This window comes from Macrosteles quadrilineatus, unplaced genomic scaffold, assembly GCF_028750875.1.
Source record: "Macrosteles quadrilineatus isolate MER2022 unplaced genomic scaffold, UCM_ALF_1.0 Scaffold_3__2_contigs__length_128488019, whole genome shotgun sequence".
NCBI classification, from domain to species: Eukaryota; Metazoa; Arthropoda; class Insecta; order Hemiptera; family Cicadellidae; genus Macrosteles; species Macrosteles quadrilineatus.
The window spans coordinates 5,245,351-5,265,265 of NW_026542596.1; the positions used below are offsets into that span (position 1 = coordinate 5,245,351).

The 19,915-nt window shown below is 34.4% G+C and overlaps 2 protein-coding genes across 3 annotated transcripts in view; both read right to left on the minus strand.

The window, feature by feature from the left end:
- Window positions 1-4,095: 4,095 nt before the first annotated feature.
- Window positions 4,096-6,484, minus strand: LOC128989952 (protein 5NUC-like). The gene has a single exon (XM_054412122.1). It carries the CDS (start codon window positions 6,327-6,329, stop codon window positions 4,500-4,502), a length of 1,830 nt encoding a protein of 609 aa, XP_054268097.1. The 5' UTR covers window positions 6,330-6,484; the 3' UTR covers window positions 4,096-4,499.
- Window positions 6,485-6,871: 387 nt separating this feature from the next.
- LOC128990960 (cadherin-23-like) overlaps window positions 6,872-19,915 on the minus strand; it is a 164,377-nt gene continuing 151,333 nt past the window's right edge. Inside the window, exons 29-36 of one of the 2 annotated variants that reach the window (XM_054413637.1) lie at window positions 18,763-19,005; window positions 17,870-18,055; window positions 17,426-17,562; window positions 16,523-16,721; window positions 12,518-12,716; window positions 11,328-11,472; window positions 9,467-9,553; window positions 6,872-7,684 (exon numbers count right to left, since the gene is read on the minus strand). In XM_054413637.1, coding sequence (XP_054269612.1) covers window positions 7,531-7,684; window positions 9,467-9,553; window positions 11,328-11,472; window positions 12,518-12,716; window positions 16,523-16,721; window positions 17,426-17,562; window positions 17,870-18,055; window positions 18,763-19,005 — 1,350 coding nt within the window. In that variant the 3' untranslated portion in view covers window positions 6,872-7,530. Of the gene's footprint in view, window positions 7,685-9,466; window positions 9,567-11,327; window positions 11,473-12,517; window positions 12,717-16,522; window positions 16,722-17,425; window positions 17,563-17,869; window positions 18,056-18,762; window positions 19,006-19,915 lie in introns of both variants that reach the window. The other variant, XR_008490576.1, reaches the window with a different exon arrangement.

Here is a 19,915-nt window from a genome sequence, read left to right on the forward strand (position 1 = left end):
ACACCATCCCTTCAAATTCATATATATCCTACTAATATTTATGATGTGTTCATCCCATGATTGATGATGAAATAATATTTTTGGCAGTGTAAAAGTATTGTAGTATTTTATTTTAACACGTTCGCTGCTACAGACGTTCCGGAACGTCAGCCGGGCCACGGCGCCAGGAGCTAGAAACGTTCCGGAACGTCACCATTCATTGTTGTTTAACGTTGCTATGGATAAGCCAGCTCGTCACAATCGTCCTATATTTCTTTGCAGCTCATGGGGACGTACTTTTCTGACAATAAAAAATATAGTTTCCCAAAATCCCCACCAGGGTTGTTTGGAACAGGGCTTTGTTTTCCCTCTTTCCTGCTATATAGCGACACTACTTTACCGACTGTAACCTGGGTAGTGCTGCTATCCATCAGAATCACTTAGTACTATGTCCAAAGCCAGTTTTATTGCAGAACATTGCCATCCAGAATAACTACTGTTGTTTTTACTGTAATTCAGTGTATCGGCGGCAATGTCACGCAGCAGCCGAGCGTTAGTTCAGCTCCTGGCGCCGTCCCGGCATCTAGCGATCAGCAGCGAACGTGTTAAAGGGTAATAACAAAATACTAAGTTTTTAACCCTTAAGTTCTCGCGCCCTTTTTTGTGATACAACGGTGGTCTGTCGGACCCCCATTTATAAATATTTATATTTTTAAATGAAAAGTATCTCGTTATGATCATAGACAAAAAGAATTAAATATAGACCGTCAGCTGTGCTGCGGTTACCATAGGTTCTGGCGCACACCACTAGGAGCGCTATGTAGTTATGGCCTTACGCACTAAGTAACTACACCACGCTACCAGTGGTGTGCGCCAGAACCTATGGTAACCACAGCACGGCTGACAGTCTATATATATTTTTTTCTATGTTATGATTAAGAAAATGAAACATGACTATGGATATATTTTTGACAGTATTTTATTAAATTTAACCAGTTTTACTCTTTATTAGTAATTTTTAAAAAATATTTATTTAGGTACTTATTTTTTAGATGAAACAATCAGTTAAGTAGAAAAAGTACAAAAAATAATAATAATATCTGAGAAAAAACAATTGTCCTCTTCAATCTCAATTAGGAGGAATAACCTAACATAAATAAGTATTTTACTAACTTTTCTTCCAGTAATTAGCTTATTATACTTATCAAAAGTTACCACAGATTTATGAGGTAAATAAACTACTTTTCAGGTATCAAAAAATGCCAGCCAGACACAAAATTTCACCCCCAAAACATATGTATTATGAACTAATAGGCTAATATATTTACTGGTAAAAACTTTCAAAATAAAAACCTGTTTGAAAATATTTAAAAAATAACTCTTTTTACATACTAGTCTGATTGAACTTGCTCTGGCTGCAAACAGCCCTTGCAATCCTCTCCATGTGTTTCAGGCACATCAGATTCTAGCTGACTGTCTTTATTCTGACTCCATCTATCTATTAATAGGCAACTAGAGAACCTGGCGCACGAAATCGTGCGCAATTTAGACGAAGGAGAAGAAGGATTTGTATTGATTTTTTTATTTGGCGTTTTCTCGTTTCTTGGTTTTGTTGCTAAAGCTGGTGATGGTAAAAGTCCTAATTGAGTTCGCAGTTTACCTGCCGTTTTTGCAGTTTCTTTTGTAAAAGTCAGTAGAAGATTCTCTTTTGATTAATTGATGATAACCTAAATGATAAACCAAACCCTCCTTCCCACCAACACCTTTGGCTGAAGTCTGGGACTTATTTGCCAGGTCCCGTGATAAATCTTCTTTCTTTCTAGGAAACCCCCTCGTTTTCACCACCACCTCTGGTTGAAGTCTGGGACTTATTTGCCATGAAAACTCTTCTTTGCATACTCAAATGTTTAGTTTAAAATCTTTCAATCCTAACATCCTTACCCTAGAACTTGCATTCATAAAACATTGATGGCTTAACACCCTTTGTTAAGCGTCATCAAATGTTTCACAGTCATGCTTCTATTTTCTCTGGCATGTCCTGATAATTTCATGAAGACTCCTTTTCTTTTATTGTACATTTCCTCCACGTGTTTTTAAAAGTTATTTCTTTACCTTCCTTAATCAAGCCTGACGACATATCAAGATTCCTGTTTAACACAATAATGATGTTTTCCAGAATCTTTGGGACCCACCCTTCCTAACTTCCGATATAATTAAAATCAAATATTCTTTTTGGAGGTGAAAAACATGTTTATAACTAATATCAATAACTTCAGATCATTATTCTTGTACACTTATCATAAATACAGAAGAATGTATATGCCATCTCTTGCAATAGATACTATTACATATAATATATTGTTCCTTGGATATTAATATTCTCCACTCATTAAATATAATCCTTTTATTTAGTTTCTGTAAAACAAAGATCTTAAAAGTCACAACAATTATGTGTAACTGCTGTACTGTCAGTTCACTTTAAAATTCACTGAACCCTAATGATATGTTTTACAGTGAAACGCCAATTATTGTAAAAAAAACAAAAAAAAAACAGTGTACATTTTTATCTCTTCAAAATCTTTGTCATGTTTCTATTTATTTCAATTTAAGTATAACAAGCTGTTTCAAATATTAGTGTAAATTTCAAAGTATTCATCTGTTCAAATTGTAAACAAACATTTTCTCCATAAGGATCACATGGTAACTTTGAAGGCCACTGGGGCAGAGCCCTGATGGAATTTCAAAGATTTTTCGATGGATGGCAAATCTACGTGCCACACCCTATCCAACGACACCTCAAACTTGGTAAACGGATGCATAGCAGCTTCAAAACAATAATTATGACAAAAATATGCCTAGCGTATTACATATAGATATATTAATCTATATAATTAATACGCTACATGAAACTTTGTCGGTTGAACTCCTCCGCTATTTCTTAACCGATTTTATCCATTGACGTCTCATTGGAAAGAGCGTGTCGCGTAGATTTGCAAACTGGCCTTACATTTTTGAAAAAGTCACTTGGGCTCTGCCCCTGTGGCTTTGAAAGTTCCCATGTTATCCCTATGAAGAACATAATTGTTTACATTTCGATCAGCTGTATAATTTAATTGCTGTTATTTATTTTTCAATACAATATGACACCCATTGAGTGCATTTATTTACTACTTGAGTTTGTGTAAACGTAACCCCCAAGACGGATCGTGTTAGTATGGTTGTATCTTAAATTTGTGTATTTATCGTTGTTTTGTGTCTCTATGACGGATCGTGTTAGTATGATTGTAACTTAAATTTGTGCATTTATCGTTGTTTTGTGTAGCTATAATTTGTTTATTTTTTTTGTTCTTTTAAATGCCTCTGACGCAACGACAACGAAACATAGTCAAGAGGCGTAATTGTGATAACGACCATAGCTACAGAACAGTGGTGTGCAATAGGCTTAACTCATCACAGTCAGCACCTGACCCTGGACAATCTCAACTATTAGTTTACAAATGCGCCCTCATTACCCCAAAACGACTTTTCATTCTCAATTGGCCCTCTATCAATGACCTTTGTTGCCTGTACAGCGAGGCATTTTGAGAAGGAGAAAACCGGTCGAAATGCTTTAGGTTTATCAATAACAAGGATAAACATGGTCCGAGTTACACACCGGTAATCTCTTTTAAACCCATTATAAATATGACTGTTATTCGTTTTGAAATAACTCCTGTAATTGTAATACTTTGCAATTGCTCGAATTTGAGCAACATGTACAATAGTATATATTAATAGGCAAGCATGTTTCATTAAAACCTTTTTTTTCAGCTCGTGTGACTCGTAGGGAAAATCTACGCATACTGTTTGAAAGATATTTTCGTGTAGGTGTGCAGAAACCCTTTATAAATTAAAATAAGCACAAAAAATGAATTTTAAATTTAAAAAATTAACATTGGTATTATGTATTGCTACGCTGGTGACGAAATATAAACATAAAATCAAAACAAATTGAAGAATTCCCATTGCATGTTTTATTTATATGCGTGGGGTAAAAATAGAGAAGTCTGTACATTACATTTTTTTTGAGTTTTCAACCACTGGACGACCTCTAGTTTGAAATAAATAAACTTTAGATAAAATTATTGTTTTTAATTTTACACTAAAACCAAACACATGTTTAAAAAAATCAGTTGATAAAACACTAGTAATCGCACGGGGGTCTGTCGGCACCCCAATGCACACACACACACACTCTATGCATTGAAGAAACTGCCAGTGACTGGCCTTGAATGATCTGAGACATTCCCATCTGAAAGTACTGAGCAGCGCAAAATTGTAGAAGATGTAGGCTAGCTAGCAACACAAAATTTACCTTAATGGGATTCTCTGAACACCCCACGCAGTACTTAAGGGTTAATAAATCTAATAGTAATAATTGTTACATTGATACAAAATTTGAAAATGTATAAGTTTAAAGAATCTACGGTATTTTCAGGATTTTATTTTCTGGTTACATATACTATGGTAAAGGTTTTTTACTAGGTAATAAGTCTTGAATATTCTTCAGTCTCATTAGGAGTCATTGTTGGTTTTTCATTCGACCTTCTTCGAAAAAATCTATATACTGGTGTGAATAATGTCTCTTTGAAAATGAAAATCACCAGAAGAACTATCATGATGTAACATAAAATTATTAAAATCGATTCATCCATTTCTCCTTGTTCCATTTCAATACGTTTTTCTATTCGCGGATTGACAGGGCTAAAATGTTCTATGTATTTAGCCACAATCGTATAATCAACTTCTTCTGACACACATTCTTTAGTGATGTTAGCCAACATGGTGAAGTTCTCCCCTCCCTTTACCAAATGTTCTGGTACAACTACTCCATAAGTTGTCTCTAGCTGTAGTGGCTTAAACCATGGAATTGTGCAGTTTCTACAAAGTACTTTAACATTAGTTACCTGATGGCCGACTTCTCTAGACAGATCGTATGTGACCCGAAGTCCAGAAACTTGTAAAAAGTTATGAACATTTGATGTTTTGATTTCGTCAAACCTAGATACAGCATGTTCCAGCACTTGTAAGAGTACTCGTCCCGTCAAGTTAACTGCAACTATCGGTTTTCCCCAGGGTAACACTGTCATAACATCTCCTAAAGTGATTGATCCGTTGTGTCCTCCAGATATTGGATCAAAGGAACTTCTGATTCCTCCAGCATTCATCAATCCCACTGATACTGGCAGGGAAGGACAACGCATCTCCATGTAGTCAGCAAAAGCGTCCGTGATCAAGTTACCAAGCTCACACTCTGATACTTTACACTTGTAGTTATTACTATCGAGGAAGACATGAGTGTAGCCGATGATTTTATTTGTCTTTCCTTCCAACCTCTCCTTGTAAGGTTCTAACACTCGCAGTATATCAGGATCTTGTGGAAAAAGTCCTATAAGGAGAATTGGAGAGCCGTTGAAAGACTTGAGCTCACCTTCGCTATTAAAATTTAACTCCAGATACCCTAAGTACTTAGTTCCAAAGTAAGCTTGAACCACAAGAACTTGTTTACCCGATTCTTGCGTCACCACTGTTGGATAAGGTCCACTAGGTTCTTCTAGCTCCGGAATTTTTTTCCCCGAGTACAAAAAAGTATGGGTGTGTCCACCGACAATTACATCAATATCTTCGACTAATTTTGCGATTTTCAAATCTACATCATATCCTGAATGGCTTAATGCTATGATAACATTTACTCCTTCATCCTTCAACTTACTTACTTCTTTTCTAATGCTTGACATTTCATCCAAAATCTTCACACCGCCGAGGTTATGATTGTTGACTGTTGTGGTGGTAAGACAACCTACAATTCCTACTTTGGTACCATTCACTGAGAGTGTTATTGACGAAGTTATTTTAGGTGTTTGAAGCCTCGGCTCTTGAGACAGATCCAGGTTGCTACAGACTACAGGAATATTTACTTTATCAATGTAAGAAGCCAGAGGCTGGATTCCATCATCAAACTCGTGGTTGCCTAAAGTCATCACATCAATGTCTAGAGTATTCATCATTTTTGCTGCAAGCTCCCCTTTAAACTGAGTGTAGTAGGGGGTTCCTGTGAAAGTGTCTCCAGCATTGACAAAGAGAGTTGACCTTCCCACAGCTTGAGCTTCTATCTTGAAGTGTTTTACCATCTCATGAATCCTCGCAAAACCTCCGTAGCAAAAGTCTTTCTCGTTTGCCTTACATTTGCCCATGTTTCGATCCACCTGTTCATATCTAGAATGCATGTCATTAGTGTGTAGCAAGAGAAGAGATAGATCACATAATACGAGGGGAAGACAATTGTAAATTATCAAATATATTCCTCCCATCCTTAGTATAAATAAATAAATCCTTTGAGACTTGCATACGCATGAGTAACCCCTAAAAAACCTACTTTCACTTTTAAATCACAATAACTTTATCAAGAGCACATTTTGAGAGAAGAAACAAATTATAGAAGCAAAATAAACTACTAATTTCTGGTGTATATACTGAGCGAGTACCAGGTACTTAAACAACTGCAAAAACAGATGTTCAGTATTGGAACTAAACACTATTGCACATGTCATGAGCATTACACCAACACTAACCCATAGACGAATATTCATTATCTTTCCAATGCCACTCACTGGCAATGCTCTGTGTTGAACTAATCAACTACACTGTAGTCAAATTTGCAAATCTTATGTAAAGATGGAATTGATTCAACGATTGCGTAGAATGAAAACAAACATAAATGTACACTAGCTTTCAATAAATTGATTTATGACAACAACAAAACTTAGTTGGTTCAAGAGATTCATTATTGGGATGTAGGAAACATAAATAAATATTATTTGAATATTTTAAAAACTATATTTACATTATACTTTAGTATTAAATAAATTGTACAAAAATACATCGATTGGCAAGTAAAAGAGATACATAAAAATTGTAAAATCAATTCTTATTTAAGTACTTCATTCGTTGTTACGAGATAATTTACAAACCAGCTGTATAGTAACTATATATAAAAGAATCACACAACACATTAAATAAATTTAATCCAAACTTTTAAAAAAAGGAAATATAAACTATTAACTATTACAGTTCTTATGTCTTATTAGTTATTTTAGGAAAATACATTTGGCATAGGCATACACGAGGATGAAGTAAACCAACTCACTTATGAAAATACTTCCAGGCAATTAATTGAGAGCAAACAAGTGCCAGTTTTATAACCATGTTTTAGTCTATTCTTGCAGGAACTCCAAAGAGGGGGATACATTAGGTTAAATGCTGTGAACCTTTTGTGTGCAATCAACTGCCTTAAATTCTGTCCTCAAATGAGTTTGTTGTGTATTGGTTTCTGCTTCACTAATATCTCCTATTACGCTGTTCATTTATACCAACCAAAAATAAGTTTACTTTTGAATCGATTTTGACGTGTTGTACTGTGGTGTATAGCTGTTAGTTAATTTTACTGATTGTAAAAAGTTGGTTGAAACTAAAGAGAGATCAAGAGAAAGATTTACATTTACAAAAACTACTTTATAGTTCTGTTGTTTCCAGTTTTTTGGCAATCAGAGGGTTGCTGAGCTTGTCGAGATGCTGGTACAGGTTCTGATGATAGGAACTGCTTTTGCTGTTCAGGTCATTCTGTTCCTTTACTGTCCTTCGCTCAGGTTTTATTATGTTGGTTTGGCTGAAACAATTTGTTTGAATAAGCTTGGTAAATGTATAAGAAATTTACTTTACTGGCTTACACCATACACTTGTCCTTCATAAAATTCAATATATAGTATCACTTAACCTTAACAGTAGTTAAATATCTAGTACAATAAAAGATATTTGATACTGCAAGAAAATGTCTGTTTCTTTTGTACTGTACATTGTGAAGTATTTTTGTCCTGTTTCATGTTTGCTTCATTGGATTGTGTTTGTTTAAACTAAGCGTTTCTCTTTGGTTTGAATGAAAACTGTACAGTATGAGTTCTACTCTATGGTTATAATACCAGAAGACAAGCTAAACAGTTAGTTTATTTATTAATTAAAATTGTTTTGAAATTGAGGAACATAAATTACTAGTTAACATCTAAACACTGTTGACATCTATATTTGTATCTGGCAGAAACATACTTATTTGTCGGCGACCAAAACTTCAAAGTTCATATTCAAGTTGGAAAAATCCTTTTTATAACTTATCTGGAGTTTTGAAAATTCATCAAATACATTTTACACTTACAAAATGTTTTTGTGTTCGTGTAAGTGCTTGATCATGATCCTTTTAGGTACGAAACTTTGGTCATTGACAGTACAACAGGTATTTAACCTTTAAACCTTTTTGGTTATTTTATTTTAACCTTGTATTTGCCTGTATACACAGGACTTGAAAGGTTGTGTTTGGAACTTATTACACAAAGCAAGGGGTGAGCCGGTATAGTACTAGAATGAACTGTAGGCCTACTAATAAATTTTAATTCCTGACACCAGGATTCCAAATTCAAGACATTGCTGTCTTGGTTTTGATGTCTGTCCAGTTATCATCTCACTGAAATTGTTTTCCACTGCTCCATAAAATGGCAGATCTATGAATAAGTACGTTTAATATAATATAGTGCTGTTTTAATTTTAAATTCTTCAGGTAAATAATTAATTACCATTTTAGCGAATTTCCCATATAGGGAATAAGCTATTACCGTAGTACTCATGGAGACCTGGACCCGGGACCGATTTTTTTTTTCGTTTTGATGTCCCTAGAGGCCAAAAATACCATCCGTTCAAATTCATATATATATATATATATATATATATTTATATATATATATATATATGTGTCCGTTAGCGCGATAACTCGAGCAAAAATGATCCGATTTTGATGAAATTTGGTACAAACGTGTAAACTTACGTTTATTCGAACGAGTTCGCGAACCAGCATGATCGGACCATGGGAACGGGGGTTTATGGGGGGTTTTATGGAGTAAAAAAGGGTTTTTTTTATTTTTGACCCAAAAAACATCAAATTTTGCAATTTCTTTCTAAACTATTTAGTAGAGCTTAAAAAAACAAATAATTTAGTATATTGAAGCGTTATAATGCGCCTAATGGTTACGGAGAAAATTACAAAAAATTTAAAATTTAAAATTCCCATGTTATTCTTATGGAGAATAAGTAAACTGTTGTAGTTTGCTTGTTTATTAAAATATTTTGCCCAAATTTGGAAAATGTTTTTATTTCTTACTAACTATTAACATTTTACATAAAAAACACTTTTACCCTCCCTGTTGCAGCAAACCTAAGTATGTGTTAAACTGATTCTATTTAAATAGGGATAAATGTGATATTTTTAAGGAGACATTTTAGTGTAAATCCAATCAGGCAAATGGAAATTCGCTTAGTCTGCAGGTTTGCTGCGGCGGGGGTATTTCAATTGTTTTTTATAGTCTATTCTAGGAGTGTTTATATCTCTAAGCACAACACAACTCACCTGTTGCATGAAGAGTTTGCTCCTCCATCTTGTGTTTGCACACTCACAACTGCGTTTTCATCCAGAGAGTCTCTTTCAGACGTTTGACTGGAACAAAAAACTACTATATATGCCTTTCATTTTAAAAACAAAACGTTATAACTCAAATTATTAGTAAAAATGTTGTACAATAGGTGAGATTGAAAGAGACCAGCTGGCCTAGATCATTGCGATTCATACCAGGATTTGCATGCAAGTTTCCCCTAACTTTGGTCACCATCTCAAGAGAGGCTGATGAATGACTATAGTCGTGCTAAAAGATTAAAAACTTTTAAACATTGTGCAAATGTTTATGATCACCTCCAAGCTCCTTCTACCACACATGTTTTCAACATCAGAATTGAAGAAAGTTTTATCATAGACTAACCAACACAAGTAGACTTCTCATCCCATTGTAAATTTTGAAGCACGTTTTTCGTGTCTAGTTCATGTACGTGACACAAAGGCGCTAGTGTCGATGAAACTTTGTTTCCATTATTTTAGGGTTAATTTCTTGATTTGTGCTTTACTGTTTGGTTATATAACCAGGGGACAAGTTATTGTTTATGATTAGATCGTGTTATTTGGTTAAACGAGGTTTTAAATGGCTGTAATAACAGGAAACAAATTGTAAACAAAACACGACCTCTACATAAACCGTACAGAACTAACAATAAAATTGTCTTCAGCTGTTCCATCAGGATGAGAAATCTACTAAGGAAGTATGTTTTATCTATGGTTTTATATACTTAAACTGGTTATTAGGGCGGGAATTAGACTCTACTTCTTGGTACTGTATTTGTCAAAGGTGTCATTGAATAATTTATATGTAACTTATTATATTTGACTATTATTTTATTATCTATGTATTGTTTCCTTTATGAGAGCACTAAAACAAAACCATCCATAATTTTCCTCATTAAGTTTTTTTTCTGAAAACCTCTCTTGTATCCTGTGTGATTTTCTGTCCACTCTTCTTTCCATTCTTTTTTTTTATAAATTATCTATATATAATTGACGAGACACCAGTTACTGCTACAGTAGAACCTCTTTAATCCGAACTAATTGGGACCGGGGGTGGTTCGGATTATTGAATAGTTCGGATTACAGAACATATTGTTGTTTTTAGATAACCAATTGCTAGGGAAAAGTGAAAAATGCTTTATAAAGTAAAATACAGTGTTATGTTAAAATACATTTAATACAGTAGTAAACATAGGGAATAAACAGTAGCCTACGGTACATTACAATAGAAACAATTACGGTAACTATACCAATAAATACAGTATACAATGAAGAACTTACTGTTCTGTGTATAGAGTACAGCAATGAGGGGTTCGGATTAGTGGACGTTCGGATTACGGGGGTTGGGATTATAGAGGTTCTACTGTATAAGCACTTTATGTAACCTTAAAATATGGTTCGGATTCCACTATAAACTGTAGGTCCCTTAGTTGCCATTAGCTGTATGGGCTATTAATTAACAGCTGTGCCTAAGGAATATGTCGGCCTTAGTCACTAACAAGACTACAAGATTGCGCCACGCATCCTACACTCATCTCCATTCATAGTTGGCTTACAGTACCTACTTTGTATGGTCGCCATTTCATTGAAAAGTATTAAAGTAAAGTATTAAAAAGTATGTATCCACTCTTCTTTCCATTCCTTTCTTTTTGTGTGATAACTCTGTTTTACTGATTTTTTCCATGTTTGCCATGTCTTCTTAAGAAATCTTTGAAAAACTTTGTTTCTGCATAGACCCCAAATAATAATTAGGTTTAACTTGGAGGGGAGGGATAAAAAATTGTTTTTTACAATATAATGCAGATTACTAAATAATTACCTCATTGAGTCGTCCTCCTTGTACCACTCATTCTCGTAGGCCTGCATCCAGATTGGGTTTGACCCCTCGACACTGTGCATGTTAGTGTTGGGTAGCCGACCCGGACCAGACCCAGTCACCCGGGTCATGTCAGACTCTGTCGAACCTACAATAAAAATTACATTGTAAAATACATAAGCGACATAGAAACGTCACCCATTGGAACTTATGAACATCTTTTAAAGAAGTAAATAAGAATAATATTTTTATGACTGAACGTGCTTTTGTGGATCATTAGACCATAAATGGGCTAAAGTAAATAAAAAGCTGGTTTTATGCGGTAATACATCCTTCATTTGTATTTACTGTAAAATCTATATATTTAATTCCGTAAACAAATAGGTTGAGGATTCATTTTAAAGCTTAAGGTCTAAGGACGGTGGGAAAAATATCAGAAATTTCAAAAATTACCCCTGCTCTGCCCCACAGGCCGTCAAAGATCCAGTAATTTTCTAATAGAGCTACAGAAAGAAGCAGAAGGAAGTAGTTTCTATAAGTTGTTTAAAATATACCAGCTGATGTAAACATTGCATATTTGTATGTTTAATGATTTTAGGTTAGAATGGTAATGCAAAGTTGAAATGCATCGTGTTAGGGGAAGACCGTGACCAAATGTGTAAAACATGTGTATTTAATTTCAATTTGTTTACATATACTAAAAAAAGCAGCGATTGCTGCTATGGTCCCCTAGTATGTCCTGTAATGTTGCCAATTGAATTGGTAATATAATAACAACAACAACAATATTTTAACTTACAATAAATGGTTATTAATTTAGGGATTTTTTTAAGAATAGTTCAAATGAGTGATGACACTGATTTAAACATAACTAGAACCTTATTTTAGAATTTCAAAACACTCAATAGGTACTACCTCTTTTTATGTAAAAACCTTTATGTTTTGGAATCATTAAGGTACAATCTATTTTTAGAATCATAGGACAAATTAATATTGTTTGAATCAAATATCAAAATAAATAATTCCTGGAGTACCGTCACAAGTTCCTGGTTTTAGTTGTCAGTAACTGGTTCTAAACTTAAAAATTAACCTTAAGGATCAAAACCAAAATGAACATACTTCATTCAAAGATCATTGATGAAAGCTATTTTGTTGTTTCTTGTGTAGAATTATGATTTTGAGGAAATTCTCACCAAAAGCAGTGATGGTGGCAGCTTTAAGCTGTCGTTGGTAAGAGGCTCTCTGAGACAAACAGATGGAGATCACCACTACCAACATGAGTCCGAGGAACACAGTGGTGCCAACCAACCAGAGCCACACAACACTGTCAGGGCTGCCAGCCTGCACCAGTGCTACAGCCTCAGCAGCCTGGGTGTCCAGCACGTTGAACTCCTACGATCGGGAAACATTAAAAATCTTGTGTCACAAGACATTACAATATAGCTATGTCAATGCAAACAGTAAAGATTTTGGAATACATATATATATATATACTAGCAGAGTGTCCTTCCTACGGGGTTAACATAAGTATAAAATGCTTATTGCAGTTATACTCAAGCTTTGCGTTTTCAATGGGGGAGGACACGGTTTTGTAAAATTTGGGTCTTTAGATTCACGGTATGCTTTACTATAACACGTCTACCATAGCATCATTTTCTACCACTGCACCTAAACCATAGAAAAAAATAAATTATCAAACATTCACACAATATCACAAATTATTCATTAAATTAAAAATACCCCCGCCGCAGCAAACCTGCCTCCTAAGCAAATTTCCATTCGTCTGAATTGATTTTCTATCAAATCTATTTAAATAACATTAGGTTTTACGATTACCTAGGTTTGCTGCTACAAGGAAACTAATAAAGTGTGTTTTTTAATATTAATAGCTGAGTATAAAATAAATGAATTTGAATTTGCCAAGTTTGATCAAAATATATCCATAAACAAGCAAACTACAACATTTTCCAATCTATGTATATAAAATCCAATGTATGTTTGTTTGTTTGTTTGTCCTTTAACCACAACATTTTCCAATATTCTCTATAAGAATAACATGGGAATTTTTATTTTTATTTTTTATTTTCTCCGTTACCAATAATTGTAGAAAACACTTTGATATACTAAATTGTTTGTTTTTTAAGCTCTTTAAAAATGTTAAGAGATAAATTGGGAAATTTTGGGTTTTGAGGGTCAAAAATGAGAAAAACCATTTTTCACCCCATAAAACCCCCCCGTAAAACCTCTTTCCCATGGTCCGATCATGCTCGTTCGCGAACTCATTCAAGTTTATCCCGCCATAGACCTTTAAAACAAATTTCATCAAAATCTGACAAAATTACTCAAGTTATCGCGTTCACGGACGTATATATACATATATAAAAATTTGAACGAATTGTGTTTTTGGCCTCTGGGGACATCAAAATGAAAAAGTAAATCGGTCCCGGGCCTAGGTCTTACTATGCCACCTACTGTAATTAGCTACTAACAGACAGCACAGGATATTTTAAAAATATATTTTTTTTATCTTTAATGTATATTTTTAAAATGCATCCTATTCCACCCCCAATGTATCCTAAAAATAGTTTAATAAAATATTTTGTTTTAATATTTTATAAATTTTACAAAAAATATTATTAAAAAAATGTTTTTAAATATTTTAAATAATAAATATTTAATATGAAAAGCTTAATTATTAGTTGAGTAAATTGATTAGTTAGAATTGATTAGTTCATAAAAACAAATTTTGAAAAAAATAGAATACAACTTTTCTGCCCTGACCGGGTCTCGAACCTGATACCTTCGGTTTGTGAGCCTCGTACCTAACCTCTGAGCAATCTGTGCTTGTTGATATTGAGTGTTTTCAAGTGGTCAAAGAGTAGCCGACAGTTGCAATATGTCGCAATACTTGTAATATTTTTGAATATGATTCTGTTTATCTGTTTAGGCATCAAGTAGTTGAATTGTTTTCTGGGATTTAGAGAGGATACTGGTTTTTGAATATAGATTATTTAATTACCTTTAGATTACTAATGTTATTATAATAGATTCTTTTAACATTAATTAATATTTCCCCTTAAATTGTTTAACTACCTATTAAAAAATTCGCTCAAATTAGTTAAAGAATATTAATTTTTAAAAAAATACATTAGCATAATTATTATATGTTAAGCAGGTGTTCCCCACTGTATCTAGTATTACAACTATCACAACATCATCTGACTACATTTATTATAGATCCAATTTACTATAGATCCCAACCGTGCCGACCATTTCCCAACGTTGGGCCAACAATATGTGTGCTACAGTACTTGGGTGGACATCCGGTATTTTAAAAGTTTACTTTTACGAGATAGTCTAAACCTTATTGTTTAACTGTTTGGGAAAAAAGGAATTATTTTTGGAGTGATTTTAAGACAACTTTAATATAAATGCAATTTTTAGTATAGGCTATTTTAATTATTTCAAAAAGTCTTTTAGTCGTGGCCCTAAAACAATTCTTTAAGGAACATGAAATTTGTTGTCAAAATATATTTTTCCTACAGTCACCCGACAAAGTTGGCTTCCTTGTACTGTTTATAGTACAGAAAGCTGCTAATTGCTGCATATTTATACTTTGCCGTACGGTTTATACTTTGCCGCACATCAGGATTCCAACGAAACAACACAAAACAGCGTGGTTCCATTATGCACGTAATCCGTGTACGCTTGGAAATAGGTTGGCAACACTTAAAGATAATTATACTATGAGCAGCTGATTGACTATTATAACTACGATTTAACCTGTCATTTCGTGTTTATAGTTTCGGTATTTCTGAACTTTCTGGACTTTTCTTTTAAACGTTTTTAAAACCTTCCTACGATCTTAATAAACAAGAAAATACCTTTTAAGCATTTTTTTTTAGGCGCGGAAACCACTTCAAATTACAAAAACATACGGAACTATATTCTCAAAACGCGGAGCACATTTCTTGCCGAGGAAAAATAGCGGAGTGATATGGACCGCGGGTACTACTTTCTCTAGGGCACCATTTGTGTTGCTAGCTGAACCTAAAAACGTGTTTCATAGTGTTTGAAACGCTAATTATTTATATGCTTTATAGTGACTGTAGGAAAAATATAATGTGTAACACGAGTGAAAAGGCCTTTGCTGCACTCGAGATCATTCCACACTCGCCTGCGGCTCGTGCGTAAACATTGCTCTCGTGTGCAGCAAAGTGCCACTTTCACCACTAGTTACACAAATAACTATTTTTTAATGTGTGGAAAATATATTTTACCCAGCTCGGTTGAAACAAATTACCAAAATATATTTTTTAAATTTAAATAGGCTATTTATAAAATATTTTTACAGTTCTATAAATATTCTTAAAAGCTATATTTTTAGGTAAATAAAATATTTTATAAATATCTTTTACATAAAATATATATTTTGTCTTAATATATTAAAAATATTTTGTAAATATATTCACAAAAAAAAATAAAAAATATTTTAAACATTTATTTTTAAGACCATTAAATAATCATTTTAAAATATTTTAAAACTATTATGTTAAGCTAACATATTATTAAAAAATAAAAAAAATATATTTTAAAAATAATATTAAAATGTATAAAATATTTTTTGGATGGATATGTATTTTTAAAATATTTATAAAATATCCTTGTGCTGAATTCCCTATAAGGAAATTCGCTAAAACAAAAACATCACTGTAAACAATCCTACAGTTCTCATTGCATATCACAGCTTTTTGTTGCTGCTTAGTTCTAATTAGCTGTTGTCATAAATGCAAAAAATATAGTGCTGCACCCATATTGAGACGCAGTCAGAGCAGCGCAGCGCAGCACAGGGCAGGGCAGTTTTTGTTGATATTGGCTAGGACATGTGCATATTGTGGTGCAGCGCAGGACAGGGCAGTACAGTCCCGCACGTGAACTGCGCGCACTTGAGGCCGAGACACAAGTACCTGCATCACATTGTTCACCTGCGCTGTGTTGACTAGTTGACATACCAGATCTGTCTGACACTGCTTCCTAATATGCGATGTTAACTGTGTGGCGCAGACTTTTTACCCAATGCTGCCCTGTGCTGCCCAGACCAAGCCGCACAGCTCAATATGCGCCTGGGCTGAATCGCTGTTCCACTGCTTACCCCCTCAAATCGATCAACATAGACCAACACTTCAAGCAGCAAATACCTTGAACAGTGAGTCGAGATGTTCAATACTCTGGTCCACCATTCGCAGCACCTTGCTCACGTCCATGATGGAGTTGTCAGATCGGTCGACAAAGTGAAGATATAGATCAGACCTTGTCTTGTCCACCCGTCCGTCCATTGTCTCGTGAACTTTCACTTCATCTACATTGACTATCGCTCCAGTCACATTCCCCAGTACTCTGCAATATTAATTTGTACGTTATGTTTCAGACTAGCCAATTATTTTGTTCCAATTATTTTTATTAGCAGTAATTTAATGTTTGCACCTAATAACGATAGAATATTTACATTAACTGTGTGACTTTTTCAGAGATTCTTGCTGATTTGCTTCTAACAATCAATAGGTCATAATCATCCAAAAGAAGAAGAAACTATCTCAGACATTACGCCCCTTACAAACATTTATTTTTATGAGAAGTCATTTTTCGCTTTTGAGGGTTGATTTTATCTTTTATAATATCATTCATATAGTGGATTATTTACTTTGCTCATTTGTTTTTTGCCTTGTTTTTATTTTACAATGCAAATGTTGTAATTGAGCTAAATAGGAGAAAATCCGTCTCACAATTGACATCTTGTTTCTTGTCTTTTTTTTCTGTACTAACTTTAAAAATCATTACAACCTAACATTAAGTTATTTAGTTATTTATTAAATTTGTAGATTAAAAACTAGACAGTGAGATTTACCATCAACTAAAACAGTTGTCAGTTTAAATGAGAGAGAATCTTTAAGTCAACATCAAAACACTTGTGGACATGAAACACGCCAAAATATGTTTAAGATTGTTTAAATGATGATATATTTAGTTAGAAATACATTCACTTATGTGTGACAACAATATACGGTTTTAAGTTATCACACATAATGATCTAGGAAACTTACTCTCTGAAGACGTCAATCTTCTCCCGGATTTCTATGGGTTGCTGCCTCAGCACAAATCTCACCCTCTGGTCTTCTCTTAGGAGATAGATAAAGACTCTTGCAGTGTTTGACAATCCTCCTGAGTCATTTACCATTACCTACAATCAAAGAAATTAATAAATATAATAAATGGCTTAATTTACTACAGCCGTTAAAGTTGTGAATACCAATAACTTCTTACATAATTTGAAATTTAAATGTTATTCTTGGGATTGTCCAACTCTTGTCCAACCTATGGTGTGTCCTGGTAAAAGTGCCTCTTCTTGTTTCTCAGTAGATAGATTGTATCTGTAAAGCTATATTTTGATAGCTGTCATAATTATTTAAATTTTAAAAATATGTCTGTTGTTATATTAGTCAACATTCCCTATTATTTAGGCTCAAGACACATAAAATCCTCCTCACCTTGAAGTCAAAGTAACCCTTCATGCCCCTCTGTGGGTCAAAGTTCAGGGACACTACCCCAGAGCTCGGGTCTACCAGGAAGGGTGGTTGTTGTATATTCTCCATCCCCTCGCTCAGTGTCATCTGCGTTGGACCCGCCATGTAGTAGCGGACTTCTGCGTTGGGTCCGTAGTCTGCGTCTTCAGCCTGAAGCATTAACATTTTAAAGTTGAAACTTTGACTATAAATACACTAGACCTTTCCATCCTCTTGTTTAAGTTGTAGGCAATTTATTTAATTTTTTCTCAACTGCCTCTCATTATAGACCATCAATGATCTATGCAGTGAACTAATGGCAGTAAAGTATTGTTAAATGCACAGTGCAGTCTCAAATCAGAAATGTCTGGCTTAGTTTATCAAGTTTACACTGAGTTGTTATCACTTGTTTGGTGTAGAACAGAATATAACTATTTTATATAACTTACATTTTATATAACTTAGAATCGGGGACTTAATATGCTTAAATTAAACGCAACTGACAGCAGATTCTTTTCATCTGTGAAAGATTTTTTTTTTCTTTAAATTTCTGTTTTTTCACTTTGGTTGTTTGTGATTGTTTATATTTTCAGCATTTTTAGAGTATCCTTCCTCTGTCCATTTTAATTCAATTATTTTAGGCACACACTTTGCTGCGTATTCTAAGCTGAATATCAATGACATAATGTCTATCTATATTACACCTTACATACACTCTTACCCAGACAAATAGAATAAATATAGACTGTCAAAGGAAGCTTCCAGCGCCCACCGCTAGGAGTGCCGTGTAGTAACATATGCTAACCGCAGCACTGCTGCCGGTCTGTATTCATTCTATTTTTCTATGCCCAAACACAACTCGACATCTCCTTACTCACCCTGACTTGCATGAACTCCGTGCCAAAGTCAGCGTCCGTGGTGACGCCCCCGGTGAACACCTCCTTGACGAAGTGTGGAGGGTTGTCGTTGATGTCGTTGACGTACACCAGCACACGCAGGGTGGTGCTGTCTCTCAGGTCCAAGTAACTGCTGTTGACTGCTGGAGGGGAGACACAGTCCTCACTTGCCTTAACCACCACCACATGCATGTCTTCTTCCTCTCTGTCCAGTTCTCTGGTTACCTGTGAAGACAAAAATAATACTTGAGTATGTTTTGACCCGAATAGTTTCTGAGAATCTTCTGATTCTAATATACAGACTGTCCCAAAAGCCCCAGACCGGTTTTATATTTTCTAAAAGACAACAGAAAAATCAATAAGATTTGGTACATGAACAGTCAACACCACACTTAAAAATCTACTTTTTCAAGGAAATATAAATATTTTTTCATATAATGGGGACAACCCGCAAGGAGTCAGACGGAAATCTTAAACAGAAGCATAGGTTGACATGTACATCAAATTGAACACCTTTACTAGCAGAATATAATGCCACAAATTTCAACTCAAACGGACAACCGGGCCAAGAATGACAGTGGTTCAAAGATTCATTTAATTTGCATTGCTATTATGCACTTACTCCTCAGGGGGCACATCCCTAGGAATCGGAAGCAAATTTTCAGCGTAAGCATAGGTCGATATGCACATCAAATTAAAGGTCTTCACTAGTAGATTACAATGCCGTAATTTCAAGCTCAAAAGAATGTCTGAGTAAAAAATGGCAGTCGTTCAAAGATTCAAAATGGCAGATTTAAGAAATCTTTGAACGGCTGCCATTTTTTACTCAGTTATCCGTTTGACTTCAAATTTGCAGCATTATATTCTGCTAGTAAAGATCTTTAATTTGATGTACATGTCAACCTATGCTTCTATTTAAGATTTCCTTCTGACTCCTTGCGGGACCCATGACAGAAAATTGATAGTTGAAAGTAGATTTTTAGGTGTGGTGTTGATGTACCAAATCTTATTGATTTATCTTTTTTCGTTTAGAAAATATAAAACCGGTCCGGGACTTTTGGGACAGTCTGTATATAGTACTTATCTGGTCAATTGGTTATTGGTTGTTAACTTGTATTTATTGTTGCTATTATTG